Below are 15,386 nucleotides of genomic sequence, written 5' to 3'. Positions count from 1 at the left end.
GACTCCAAATTGTCCATAGGTATGAGTGTGAGTGTGAATGGTTGTTTGTCTATATGTGCCCTGTGATTGGCTGGCCACCAGTCCAGGGTGTACACCGCCTCTCGCCCGAAGACAGCTGGGATAGGCTCCAGCACCCCCACAACAGTATCACTCGGATACTATGAACATCCAGCAGCAACACAACATTTTGGCATGACTACTATTTTGATGAAAAATATACTGAACCAGGGCTGCGCAGTGGACGGGTGGTTAGCACACAGGCTTCACAGCTAGGACACCCAAGTTCAATTCCAGCCTCGTCCATCTCTGTGTGGCGTTTGCATGTGGAGTTTGCATTTCCGGTTTCCTCCCACATTCCAAAAACATGCTAGGTTAATTAGCGACTCCAAATTGTACATAGGTATGAATGTGAGTGTGAATGGTTGTTTGTCTATATGTGCCCTGTGATTGGCTGGCCACCAGTCCTACTACTTAATAATAATGATTAAATACGCCAAGCGAGTCACAGTGAAGCCAAACTTTAGGAATGTCTTCTTCTGTTCTATTAATGATTAAACCTGTGGGGGTGTCAGTCACTCATTTATAGTTTTTTGTTGGTCAGCGCTTTTTTTTTTTTTTGTGCATCTTTTCTGTGTAGAAACAAGAAAGAAGCCTACAAAGATGGTGGTTATTAGTCAAAGTTACATAAGAGAATGAGTGAAATGAATGACACTTTCCAGTGTTGTCCTTGTAATAAATGGAGCTCTGGTGGAAGTCTTCATTTATTTCTAGTGGCAGCACACTGGCACCACACGAACCCACGCACACACACTCGCACACACACACACACAAGCAGGCAGGGTTTATGTTAATGAGGCTCTGTGCACCAGAAGCCATTTTCACCATTCAAACAGAATCCGGCGGACGGAGAGGATGTGTTGTTGTGCTTGTGTACGTGTGTGTATGTGTTAGTGTGTTCGTGGGACAGAGCTAGCTGTGGATATCCCTTCCTCGCAAACACAAAAACTCGCCCAGAGAAGCGCGTCCGCCGCCGGGATAGAAAAGCATGGCTCCTCTGCAACAAAGAGAAAGTCTCCAGTGGAAAGTTTAAGGAGCTCCACTTTTCTTTTAAACTACGGACTCACATCGTGGAGCCATGCGCTTCCTTCACGTGGATTTCCTTTTTATTTTCATTTGGTGGAATTTACCCACGCTGGTGTCCGGCTTCGCGGTTCACCTCAGCGAAGACGCCCGCCCGAGGACGGTGTTGGCCGGCGTAGAGCAGCGCGCGCGGTGCGCTCTGGATCAGGTGCTGGCTCCCACACCCGCGGAGCGCTTCCTGGACTCGGACCCGGCAACGGGAACAGTGTTTCTGTCACATTCCATAAAATGCGGCTCTTTACGCTCCAATCCGTTTACTTTGTACACAGTCTCCGACTGCGTGGACTCCGTGGGCTCCGGCTACCGGCACCTCATCACTAGCCGCTATGATGTCCACATCCACGGGGGGGACTGCTCCAAAAAGCGCGTATTGAAATCAGACTGGGACATGGAGGTGCTTAGTTTATTGAGTCCTGGTAGCCATAAACCGGCGCAGTGCCACGGAGCAGGGTCCGCTTTATTCCCAATGGGGGGGCTTCTACCTGGGAAACCCACCCGCTGCAAAGTCACCAGTGGAGGTCATTTCTACTTCTCAGAGGGGAACTTGTTTGCGTCTGAGACTCTATGCTGGTCTGGGGACACCATCATGGAGCTGGATTTGCTCTGCGACGTCCTGGTTGGAGATGGATCTTCCGGAGTGAATTCAGTTTTTGTGCACTGGCGTCTCGGACGGGGTCCTTTTACTCCGAGACGTATTAGTAGGCTTTTGGAAAAGGGTGACACGGGCATGGTGGGCAGAACGAGAAGAAGCATAAACAGCAGCCCCCAGTTCCAGCCCCCGATGTACCAGGTCTCCGTGGTGGAGAACAAGCCGTCTGGGACTTCGGTTGTCGCTTTGAAGGCGGTGGACATGGATGAAGGTGAAGCGGGTCGCTTGGAGTATTTCATCGAGGCGCTCTTTGACAGCCGTTCGAACAACCTTTTCGCCGTGGATCCACTCAGCGGACTCGTGTCCACGGTGGAGGTTCTGGACCGTGAGACCAAAGAGACTCACGTGTTTCGCGTGACGGCGGTGGACCACGGCACGCCTCGCCGCACCGCTATGGCGACTCTCACTGTCACGGTCGGCGACGCCAATGACCACGATCCGGTTTTCGAGCAACAGGACTACAAGGAAAGTATCCGTGAGAATCTGGAAATCGGATACGAGGTATTAACCGTGAGGGCCACGGACGGTGACGCACCGGTTAACGGTAACATCCTGTATCACGTCCTGAACGCTAACGCTTCCAATGACGTCTTTGACATCGATTCAAGATCCGGCGTCATTCGCACTAAAGGTCTCGTCGACAGGGAATCACTCGACGCGTATATGTTGTTAATCGAAGCAAACGACCAAGGTCGTGACCCCGGTCCCCGTAGCGCCACAGCTACCGTTTACATTGTAGTTGAAGATGACAACGACAACGCTCCGCAGTTCAGTGAAAAACGCTACATAGTCCAAGTACCGGAGGACACGGCCCCGAATACAGAGATCCTGCAAGTGACCGCCACAGACCGGGACCGGGGAAGCAACGCCATGGTCCACTTCAGCATCATGAGCGGCAACTCACGGGGTCAGTTTTATATCGACGCTCAAACCGGTAAAATGGACCTAGTGAGTCATTTAGATTACGAAGCAAACAAGGAGTACACGCTAAGAATCCGAGCCCAGGACGGTGGGCGCCCGCCTTTATCGAACATCAGCGGAATGGTAACGGTGCAGGTCCTGGATGTTAACGACAACGCTCCCATTTTTGTTAGCACGCCGTTCCAAGCTACGGTGTTGGAAAACGTGCCACTCGGTTATTCCATTATTCACATCCAAGCCGTGGATGCCGATTCCGGGGACAATTCCAGATTGGATTACCGTCTCACTGAAACGATGCCGAATTTCCCGTTTAGCATCAACAACAGCACAGGTTGGATTGTCGTCGCTTCCGAGTTGGATCGAGAAAGTATGGATTATTACAACTTTGGCGTGGAGGCCCGGGATCACGGCTACCCGGTTATGTCCTCATCGGCTAGCATTAGCATGACCGTTCTCGACGTCAACGACAACAACCCGGAGTTCACTCAAAAAGCGTACTACATGCGACTGAACGAGGACGCGGCCGTGGGTACCAGCGTGGTGACCGTATCCGCCGTGGACCAGGACGTCAACAGCGTCGTGAGCTATCAGATATCCAACGGAAACACTCGAAACAGGTTCGCCATCACGAGTCAGAGCGGCGGCGGACTCATCACGCTTGCGTTGCCTTTGGACTATAAACTCGAACGCCAGTATGTTTTGACCGTAACCGCGAGTGACGGTACGCTTTTCGACACGACAAAAGTATTCGTGAACGTCACTGACGCTAACACGCATCGACCCGTTTTCCAGAGCTCGCATTACACGGTGAATATCAACGAAGACCGGAATGTAGGCGCCACCGTCGTCGTGATAAGCGCTACCGATGAAGACACGGGCGAGAACGCTCGAATTACATACTTCATGGACGATAGCATCCCTCAGTTCGATATCGATCCCGACACGGGCGCCGTCACTACACAAATGGAGCTGGACTACGAAGACCAAGTGTCCTATACGCTCGCCATAACCGCACGCGACAACGGTATCCCGCAGAAGTCGGATACCACCTACTTGGAGATACTGGTCAACGACGTCAACGATAATTCGCCGCGTTTCCTCAGGGATCATTACGTCGCATCAGTAATGGAGGATGTCCCCGTGTTCACCAGCGTCGTTCAGGTGTCTGCAACCGATCGAGACTCTGGTCTCAACGGTAGAGTCTTCTACACCTTCCATGGCGGGGAGGACGGCGACGGAGACTTCATAATAGAATCCACATCTGGAATTGTTCGAACGTTACGTAGATTAGATCGAGAAAACGTTCCCGTTTATCCTCTGCAAGCTTTCGCTGTGGATAAAGGTGTTCCCGCTTTGAAGACCCCCATAAACATCCAAGTGACCATCCTGGACGTGAACGACAATCCTCCGGTTTTTGAGAAAGATGACTTCGATATCATGGTGGACGAAAACAGTCCCATCGGTGTCGTGGTCGCGCTTATATCAGCGACCGATCCGGACGAAGGCAGCAATGCGCAGATCATGTACCAAATCGTGGAGGGGAACATACCTGAGATGTTCCAGCTTGATATCTTCTCCGGAGAACTCACGTCGCTCATAGATCTGGACTACGAAAGCACTTCCGAGTACGTCATTGTGGTCCAAGCCACTTCTGCCCCTCTTGTGAGCAGAGCCACGGTCCATATCAAGCTAGTGGACAAAAACGACAACGTACCCCTTCTTAAGAACTTCCAGATTATCTTCAATAATTATGTAACGGAGAAATCTAGTAGCTTCCCGGCGGGAGTGATCGGCCGCATCCCGGCACACGACCCGGATGTCTCGGACCGACTCTTCTACAAGTTTGATGTTGGAAACGAGCTGAATTTGGTGCTCCTCAACCAAACCACAGGGGAGATCCAGTTGAGTCAGGCTTTGGATAACAACCGACCCCTGGAGGCCTCCATGAGGATCTCTGTGTCAGGTAGGACCGTCTATGCAGATAGCAGTTCAATATGTACTACTTCCTGTGATGACAGTCATTTCCAAACATGTGGCCCGCGGGCCACATTTTTGAGACCCCTGGTCTTGAGACACATGCTAACTCGTAAACTACAGAGCTAGCGACCAAAACGGTAGCCTTCAAGTTATTTCCTTTAAACTTAAATAGCCAAAAACTTACCACTTCCACATGGATAGGGAGGATAACTATTAACAGTTATTTAACCTTTAACATGAACATGAATCAAACGTAATAATTTTTTCTGGGTACATGATACCATACAGCATCCATATCAAACTTGCGCGGGCCGCACTAACATTAAACTTTCATGTCAAGGCGGGGGCCTCAAAGTAGTGTCGGCCCGCGGGCCACATGTTTGAGACCCCTGGTCTTGAGACACATGCTAACTTGCAAACTAGAGCACTCGCGACCTAAACGGTAGCCTTCAAGTTATTTCCTTTCAACTTAAATAGCCCAAAACTTACCACTTCCACACGGATAGGGAGGATAACTATTAACAGTTATTTAACCTTTAACATGAACATGAATCAAACGTAATAATTTTTTCTGGGTACATGATACCATACAGCATCCATATCAAACTTGCGCGGGCCGCATGTTTGAGACCCCTGCTATAGAAATATTCATGAGGGGGATTAAGATTCTCTGCAGGACACGGTACAAAACTCAACAAGCAGTCACATTCAGTGTTGGATTGAAATTTTTTTTTTATGAGTATGTGGGTGGGTGGGTGGGTGTGGGTTCTGTAATTACACGGACCCTCACGAAGGAACTGTCTTTATTTATATGAGCTTGATTTGCAGACGTCCATTGTGGAGATTTAAATAGCTGCCAGACTGAGCTTGTCTGCATCCTGAGGGATCCACACTCCAGTGGGCACACTGATCTTGCACCATAATTGGCCATTATACCCCCCCCCCCCCCCACAGCCCACACCCTCCACTCCCCTTCGCCTAAAATACAACGAAAGACATAATTAAATTACGATAGCTTATTTAGACTGGGAGCTGTTGCTGTGTTTTGTTTAAAAAAGCAACTGTTGTCTCGTGGGGCTGCACGGTGGAGGAGTGGTTAGCGCACAGGCCTCATAGCTAGGAGACCATGGTTCAATTCCACCCTCGGCTATCTCTATGTGGAGTTCGCATGTTCTCCGGGTACTCCGGTTTCTTCCCACATTCCAAAAACATGCTAGGTTAATTAGCGACTCCAAATTGTCCATAGGTATGAATGTGAGTGTGAATGGTTGTTTGTCTAGTATATGTGCCCTGTGATTGGCTGGCCACCAGTCCAGGGTGTACCCCGCCTCTTGCCCAAAGACAGCTGGGATAGGCTCCAGCACCTCCCTCGACCCTTGTGAGGAAAAGCGGTAGAAAATGAATGAATGAATGAAAAGAAGTAGGAAGAATCCCAACCCATCTCCTTGTCAATTACAGTTTAAGAAAGTGAAAGAACAAATAATGTGTCATATTGAGGGGGGAGTAAGCTGGGATAGGCTCCAGCACCCCCGCGACCCTTGTGAGGAAAAGCGGTAGAAAATGAATGAATGAATGAAGTAGGAAGAATCCCAACCCATCTCCTTGTCAATTATAGTTTAAGAAAGTGAAAGAACAAAGAATGTGTCATATCGAGGGGGGAGTAAGCTGGGATAGGCTCCAGCACCCCCGCAAACTTTGTGAGGAAAAGCGGTAGAAAATGAATGAATGTATGAAAAGAAGTAGGAAGAATCCCAACCTATCTCCATGTCAATTACAGTTTAAGAAAGTGAAAGAACAAAGAATGTGTCATATCGAGGGGGAGTAAGCTGGGATAGGCTCCAGCACCCCCACGACCCTTGTGAGGAAAAGTGGTACAAAATGAATGAATGAATGAAGTAGGAAGAATCCCAACCCATCTCCTTGTCAATTACAGTTTAAGAAAGTGAAAGAACAAAGAATGTGTCATATCGAGGGGGCGAGGGGGAGTAAGCTGGCATAGGCTCCAGCACCCCCGCGACCTTTGTGAGGAAAAGCGGTAGAAAATAAATGAATGAATGAAAAGAAGTAGGAAGAATCCCAACCCATCTCCATGTCAATTACAGTTTAAGAAAGTGAAAGAACAAAGAATGTGTCATATCGAGGGGGGAGTAAGCTGGGATAGGCTCCAGCAATTACAGTTTAAGAAAGTGAAAGAACAAAGAATATGTCATATCGAGGGTACCCATCCACCCACCCGCCCATCCAAAATCATAATAAACACCCATCCATCCATTTTCTATACCACTTCTCCTCACGAGGGTCGCGGGGGGTGCTGGAGCCTATCCCAGCTTACTCCCCTCTCTCGATATGACACATTCTTTGTTCTTTCACTTTCTTAAACTGTAATTGACACGGAGATGGGTTGGGATTCTTCCTACTTCATTCATTCATTCATTTTCTACCGCTTTTCCTCACAAGGGTCGCGGGGGTGCTGGAGCCTATCCCAGCTTACTCCCCTCTCGATATGACACATTCTTTGTTCTTTCACTATTTTAAACTGTAATTGACATGGAGATAGGTTGGGATTCTTCCTACTTCTTTTCATTCATTCATTCATTTTCTACCGCTTTTCCTCACAAGGGTTGTGGGGGGTGCTGGAGCCTATCCCAGCTGACTCCCCCCTCGATATGACACATTCTTTGTTCTTTCACTTTCTTAAACTGTAATTGACATGGAGATGGGTTGGGATTCTTCCTACTTCTTTTCATTCATTCATTTATTTTCTACCGCTTTTCCTCACAAGGGTCGTGGGGGTGCTGGAGCCTACCCCAGCTTACTCCCCTCTCAATATGACACATTCTTTGTTCTTTCACTTTCTAATTGACATGGGGATGGGTTGGGATTCTTCCTACTTCATTCATTCATTCATTTTCTACCGCTTTTCCTAACGGTCGCGGGGGTGCTGGAGCCTATCCCAGCTGTCTTGGGGCGAGAGGCGGGGTACACCCTGGACTGGTGGCCAGCCAATCACAGGGCACATATAGACAAACAACCATTCACACTCACATTCATACCTATGGACAATTTGGAGTGGCTAATTAACCTAGCATGTTCTTGGAATGTGGGAGGAAACCGGAGTACCCGGAGAAAACCCACGCATGCACGGGGAGAACATGCAAACTCCATACATAGAGATAGCCGAGGGTGGAATTGAACCCTGGTCTCCTAGCTGTGAGGTCTGTGTTCTAACCACTCGACCACCGTGCCGCCTTATTTATTTTCAGACATATTGAATTGTGACCAGCGTTCCTGGATGTATGCTGTTGTCTTGTGGGTTCTATATGGACAAGGTGATGGATGCATGTCTTTACTGCTAGTGATAAATTTTGCATGTCAGCACAAATTGCAGAGTTTTCCTCTTTCGGAAAATGCAAGGGAACATGAATTACACCCACGGCGAATGCTGCTGTAAATCTGCCCTCTCTTTGACCTTGACGCCCCCGAGAGAAAACACTCAATTAAGAGATTGGACATGAAGGTTAGATATAAAGAGGAGCAGTATGGATTAAAGATGATGAGCATCTTGGGATTTGATTGACGGCTACGTGGCTGGCGCTGACGGCGTATGTTTACAATAGCAAACAATAGCGATGGCTATTGTTTACATGCTATCTGATATCAGTGCCATAATGATACTTTAGAAACCGTGCCCATGCTTACCTGCATCAGGGTGGCTGCAGTGCATGTGTGGAAAAAAAAAACAAACACCCTGAATGCACCTCGCTCACCTTGACCGTGATTGGTGGATATTGAGGTGCATTGTTGTGTGTTGAAGATGAGTACTGCTATTGGTGCTAAGGTTCAAAACGCTAGATTACCGTAAATTCCAATATATAGGCGCTACTTTGAACCCCATGTCATATACAGCGGTATAGCTAATTTAAGCTATTAAATTAATTAAATTAGTTAATTAGTTAAATTTTAATCTTATACTTCAGAAATAATTGTTTACATACTGCGAGTCTCATGGCGTCATCGTTTAAAGAACACTTTACTAACAACACTAAATTATTCACACATCAACTTAACACTCAAAAGTCTTACCTGACAAATATACAAACATGTACCAATATGAGTTTAACATGAAATACAAAACACAATGGAAATGGGTAAATGAGTTTGATGTTTGTAAGATGAAACCGGTATTTACAAGATGGTGTTCATATGGGAAAACGCCCCCCCCCCATTTAAACTCATATTGGTACATGTTTGTATATTTGTGAGGTGCAACATTTAAGTGTTAAGTTGATGTGTGATGAGTTTAATGTTTGTAAGATGAAAACAGTATTTACAAGATGGTGTTCATATGGGAAAACGCCCCCCCATTTAAACTCATATTGGTACATGTTTGTATATTTGTGAGGTGCAACATTTAAGTGTTAAGTTGATGTGTGATGAGTTTAATGTTTGTAAGATGAAAACGGTATTTACAAGATGGTAGCCCCCCTATTTAAACTCATATTGGTACATGTTTGTATATTTGTGAGGTGCAACATTTAAGTGTTAAGTTGATGTGTGATGAGTTTAATGTTTGTAAGATGAAAACGGTATTTACAAGATGGTAGCTCCCCCTATTTAAATTCATATTGGTACATGTTTGTATATTTGTGAGGTGCGACATTTAAGTGTTAAGTTGATGTGTGATGAGTTTAATGTTTGTAAGATGAAAACGGTATTTACAAGATGGTAGCCCCCCTATTTAAATTCATATTGGTAAATATTTGTATATTTGTGAGGTGCAACATTTAAGTGTTAAGTTGATGTGTGATGAGTTTAATGTTTGTAAGATGAAAACGGTATTTACAAGATGGTAGCTCCCCCTATTTAAATTCATATTGGTACATGTTTGTATATTTGTGAGGTGCGACATTTAAGTGTTAAGTTGATGTGTGATGAGTTTAATGTTTGTAAGATGAAAACGGTATTTACAAGATGGTAGCCCCCCTATTTAAATTCATATTGGTAAATATTTGTATATTTGTGAGGTGCAACATTTAAGTGTTAAGTTGATGTGTGATGAGTTTAATGTTTGTAAGATGAAAACGGTATTTACAAGATGGTAGCTCCCCCCATTTAAACTCATATAGGTACATATTTGTATATTTGTGAGGTGCAACATTTAAGTGTTAAGTTGATGTGTGATGAGTTTAATGTTTTTTTTTTTTCCGGAACGCATCCAAAGTAAACAAGCAGGAAGGAAAGTATGTCAGTGTGCTAGGAAGATGAGCTCCTCCTTTAGATGGTGCTGACCCCAATTTCCAAAGTCCCCCCCCCCCCACCCCCGCCTTCAGGGACCCCCCAAGACTCGGCCATTATCTTCCTCTTCATGCTGCTGTTGAAGAGGCCCCTTATGATCGACGATTTGCGATGGGCTCTTTTGTTTGGAGTTGGACTGTGATTAACAGTCTGCTCTCCAGCAGGGAAATGTTTTGAATGAAACTTTATTCGGCTAATAAGCCTCTTAAATTCAACTTTGCTGTTTTGTCATTTTCCTCTTGTGATTGAAGCTCATGAATTATTTAAAATTAAATATCTCATTTCCATACAATTTTGAATGATGACGATCCTATCCTATAAGCAAAATGGATATACAGTGGAACCTTGGTTAGCGTTCGCCTCGGTTAGCATGCTTTTCGGTTTTTCGGTCGAAAATGATCACCAAAAATCCATCATTATCTCCATTACCGCCTCTGAACTGCATTAAGGCTTTGCTACACGTCTTAAATTAAAGCCTCGAGCAGGGGTGTCCAAAATGAGGCCCGTGGCCATTTTTTTTATTGCCCCGCAGCACATTCTAAAAATGGAATTTCAGGTGAAAAATGCCCAAAACTGAAAAATCTGCAGTAATTTTGCAACAATAAAGTCAAAAGAGTGAAGAGAAAAATTTGGCAATAATTAGAAAAAAGTATGAGAATAAGTCATATTAAGTCACTAATATTATGAGGGAAAAAAAAATGAAATATTACAGATAAATGTTGTTTTTTTTAAAAATCATAATATGATGAAAAACAATCAAGCATGTTTTTCGGTTAACGTCAAAAATGATCACCAAACATGAAAAATGAAAAATCCATCATTATCTCCATCACCGCCTCTGACCTGCACTAAGGCTTTGCTACACGTCTTAAAATAAAGGGGGGTGTCCAAAGTGAGGCCCGTGGCCTTTTATTTTTTCTAAAAATTCATTCTAAAAATGGAATTTCACGTGAAAAATGACAAAAACTGAAAAATCTGCAGTAATTTTGCAAGTCAAACGAGTGAAGAGAAAAAGTTGGCAATAATTAGAAAAAAGTTGTCATTTTATGACAATAAGTCATATTAATATTATGAGGAAAAAAGTTGAAATATTATACAAAGAATTTTTTTTAATCATAAGATGATAAAAAACAAACAAGCATATTTTTCGTCGAAAATGATCACCAAACCAAATCCAATATTATGACAAAAAAATGACAAAAACTGAAAAATCTGCAGTAATTTTGCAACAATAAAGTCAAAAGAGTGAAGAGAAAAAATTGGCAATAATTTTTAAAATAATTTTTAAAATTATTTTTTAAATTATTTTTAAAATTATTTTTTAAATTATTTTTAAAACTATTTTAAATTTAAATTTAAATTGGAAGTATTGGATGACATTTTTAGCTAATTGGTTATTTTTAGCCTTATGCATTATTTTAGCTGTTTGAAGATGAACTATATCAGCAAGTTGAAGTATTTGTGATTTTAGAAATAAGGAGTTAGTATGTTCTCTGTAGGCGGCATTATGAATTATCCTTACTGGCCTTTTTTGCAGTACATTTAGCCAGTGAAGATTGCTTTTAATTAGCCAGAAGAGAGAATTAAGCAGACAGGAGAAAAGATTTATTGAGTTTATTTGTACGCGTGATTATGTTTTATTTTATTTATTTTAAGAATGATGCTTATTATGATGCTTTATTATAACGGTGCTTATTATGATGTAACGGCCATAAATAAGCGGAAGGAAAAACAACAGACAAGATGAGTAGAAAGTAATGGGATCACTGTCTTTAGCTTTAGCGCTGTGAGGCGTCATAAATTAATGATGAGCGTATAATTAAGTCAGTGTGTGTGTGTGTGTGTGTGTGTGTGTGTTCATTTTTTTCTAAAATAATTCTGCTCACACCGCAAGCCGAGATATGGGTTGTCATCCGCGGGATTACATTTGCCGCATCTCTTTTGCGGGAACGTGTTGGATCAGCATCGGGGTTCTCCAGGCCCAGCTAGCGTTCCCGACCCCGCGTGCGGCTGCATTAATAAGTGTTTGCATTAGACGCTGGAGAATGTCCTCCGTTGTTCCATCTCATTTTCTTATCTTAGCTTTATCAGTGTTGGGTCGCACGTAGCGACACTGCCTTTGATGAAAGTACTTTATTTATACAAGAGACTGAACGTGCAACAAGGACACTTTGTCCTTTGTTTGAATCCAATCCCGAGGATATATTGTTGAAAAATGCCGCTGCAGAGATTTTGTCGAAACGCCTCTTCAAAAAAATGAAAATGATCACCAAACATGAGAAAAATCCAATATTATGATGAAAAAAATGACAAAAACTGAAAAATCTGCAGTAATTTTGCAAGTCAAACGAGTGAAGAGAAAAAGTTGGCAATAATTAGAAAAAAGTTGTAATTTTATGAGAATAAGTCATATTAATATTATGAGGAAAAAAGTTGAAATATTATAGAAAGATTTTTTTTTTAAATCATAATATGATAAAAAAACAAACAAGCATGTTTTTTGGTTAACGTCGAAAATGAGTCAAACGAGTGAAGAGAAAAAGTTGGCAATAATTAGAAAAAAGTTGTAATTTTATGATAATAAGTCGTATTAATATTATGAGGAAAAAAGTTGAAATATTATAGAAAGATTTTTTTTAATCATAATATGCTAAAAAAACAAACAAGCATGTTTTTCGGTTAACGTTGAAAATGATCACCAAACATGAGAAAAATCCAATATTATGACAAAAAAAAGACAAAAACTGAAAAATCTGCAGTAATTTTGCAAGTCAAACGAGTGAAGAAAAAAAGTTGGTAATAATTAGAAAAAAGTTGTAATTTTATGATAATAAGTCATATTAATATCATGAGGAAAAAAGTTGAAATATTATAGAAAGATTTTTTTTAATCATAGTGTGATGAAAAAAAAATGAAGAGAAAAAGTTGGCAATAAATACAAAAAAGTTGTAATTTTATGACAATAAGTCATATTAATATTATGAGGAAAAAAGTTGAAATATTATAGAAAGATTTTTTTTTAAATCATAGTGTGATGAAAAAAAATGAAGAGAAAAAGTTGGTAATAATTAGAAAAAAGTTGTAATTTTATGACAATAAGTCATATTAATATTATGAGGAAAAAAGTTGAAATATTATAGAAAGATTTTTTTTAAATCATAGTGTGATGAAAAAAAAAATGAAGAGAAAAAGTTGGCAATAATTAGAAAAAAGTTGTAATTTTATGACAATAAGTCATATTAATATTATGAGGAAAAAAGTTGAAATATTACAGATAGAATGAATGAATTAATGTTTAAAAAAAATCATAATATGATAAAAAAACAAACAAGCATGTTTTTTGGTTAACGTCAAAAATGATCACCAAACATGAGAAAAATCCAATATTATGATAAAAAAAATGACAAAAACTGAAAAATCTGCAGTAATTTTGCAACAATAAAGACAAAAGAGTGAAGAGAAAAAGTTGGCAATAATTAGAAAAAAAAAATAATTTTATGAGAATAAGTCATATTAATATTATGAGGGAAAAAGTTGAAATATTACAGATGTTGTTTTTTTAAAAATCATAATATGATTTAATAAAAATAAAAAAATAAAAACAAACCAGAGCAGGGGTCATTTTATGAGAATAAGGTCCAAACATTAAGAGAATTTTTTTTATTCTATCAAGAAAAAAGTAGCAATTTTATGAGAATAAATTCATGATTCCATTTACCAAGTCAAATTATTGACAAATATTACAGATCGATGTTTTGTGGCTCGACTCCACTTCATTTGTCATGAGAAGCAGGGAAAAAAAAATATCATTTTACAAGATTAAAGTCAAATATTAAGAGAAAAAAGTTATAATTTAACGAGAAAACTTCATTTTACAAGAATAACATTGTAGTGTCATGAGGAAAGATAATTTTAGCAGCATAAAGCATATTCAGATTTTTTAAAAGTCATAATATCATGACAAACTAATTTTTAAATTAACCTAATTTTTTATTTAAAATTTTAGTTTGTTTTGTTTGTTTCTCAATGTTATGAATTCAAAACCACCTTTTTTCTTTTATATCTCAACTCTAAATTACAAAAACATTTTTTTTCCTGTTAATAATAGAAGTTTGATGTCATAATATAATGTTTTTTTTCTCTTAATATTTAAAAAATATATTTTTCCTGTTAATAATAGAAGTTTGATGTCATAATATAATGTTTTTTTTCTCTTAATATTTTAAAAATATTTTTTTCCTGTTAATAATAGAAGTTTGATGTCATAATATAATGATTTTTTTCTCTTAATATTTTAAAAATATTTTTTTCCTGTTAATAATAGAAGTTTGATGTCATAATATAATGTTTTTTTTCTCTTAATATTTTAAAAATATTTTTTTCCTGTTAATAATAGAAGTTTGATGTCATAATATAATGATTTTTTTTCTCTTAATATTTAAAAAATATTTTTTTCCTGTTAATAATAGAAGTTTGATGTCATAATATAAATATTTTTTCTCTTAATATTTTAAAAAATATTTTTTTTCCTATTAATAATAGAAGTTTGATGTCATAATATAATGTTTTTTTTCTCTTAATATTTTAAAAATATTTTTTTCCTGTTAATAATAGAAGTTTGATGTCATAATATAATGATTTTTTTTTCTCTTAATATTTTTGACTTTATTCTCATTTTCTCCGGGTACTCCGGTTTCCTCCCACATTCCAAAAACATGCTAGGTTAATTAGCGACTCCAAATTGTCCATAGGTATGAATGTGAGTGTGAATGGTTGTTTGTCTATATGTGCCCTGTGATTGGCTGCCCACCAGTCCAGGGTGTACCCCGCCTCTCACCCCAAAAGACAGCTGGGATAGGCTCCAGCACCCCCCACGACCCTTGTGAGGAAAAGCAGTATAAAATGAATGAATGTTATCCAAGAGGAGACTGAGGGCGGCAAACACAGAGCAGTTTTACTGGACGCAAAGACATGAGGATGCCGGGGTGACGCTCCAGACAGTCAAGGAGGCCACTCCCATTGTCTGCTCAAAGGCGGAGGCCCCCACAGGTGGCGTCATAATCGCCCCCTCCATCAGGACCCGCATGAGGCACCCGTACGGATGCCCCGCCCGCGAGAAACAAGCCGGGAGCGAGAAAGGCGATACGTCGGGACGGCTTCAAAAAAAACGGCAGCACTTTTCTCGTAACAAGAGCTTGAAGGTCAGAGGTGCTTTACAGACGCCTCTGAAGTCGGAACTGTTAGCGCGAGGGATGGTTTATATCCGGCGGTCAGATGACGCCCGCCCCGCCGCACGCCCCCAATAAAAAAGTGGCGTCGCGGAGCAGCGCAGGTCCAAAAGGAAACCTGACATGCTTGACTGCCAAACGGGCGAGATGGGGACAGTTGCTCTTTAGAACTTTAT

General features: G+C 41.0%; 1 protein-coding gene across 3 annotated transcripts in view; it reads left to right on the top strand.

The window, feature by feature from the left end:
• Positions 1–848: 848 nt before the first annotated feature.
• The window catches only part of celsr2 (cadherin, EGF LAG seven-pass G-type receptor 2), a 108,074-nt gene continuing 93,536 nt past the window's right edge, over positions 849–15,386 (top strand). For 2 of the 3 annotated variants that reach the window (XM_058054187.1, XM_058054186.1), the window contains exon 1: positions 850–4,673. In XM_058054187.1, coding sequence (XP_057910170.1) covers positions 1,136–4,673 — 3,538 coding nt within the window. In that variant the 5' untranslated portion in view covers positions 850–1,135. Of the gene's footprint in view, positions 4,674–15,386 lie in introns of all 3 variants that reach the window. The other variant, XM_058054185.1, reaches the window with a different exon arrangement.

Source organism: Doryrhamphus excisus, chromosome 18 (assembly GCF_030265055.1).
Source record: "Doryrhamphus excisus isolate RoL2022-K1 chromosome 18, RoL_Dexc_1.0, whole genome shotgun sequence".
Classification (NCBI taxonomy): domain Eukaryota; kingdom Metazoa; phylum Chordata; class Actinopteri; order Syngnathiformes; family Syngnathidae; genus Doryrhamphus; species Doryrhamphus excisus.
The sequence above is the reverse complement of the archived record's forward strand: the minus strand, read 5'-3'. Positions and strand labels throughout refer to the sequence as shown.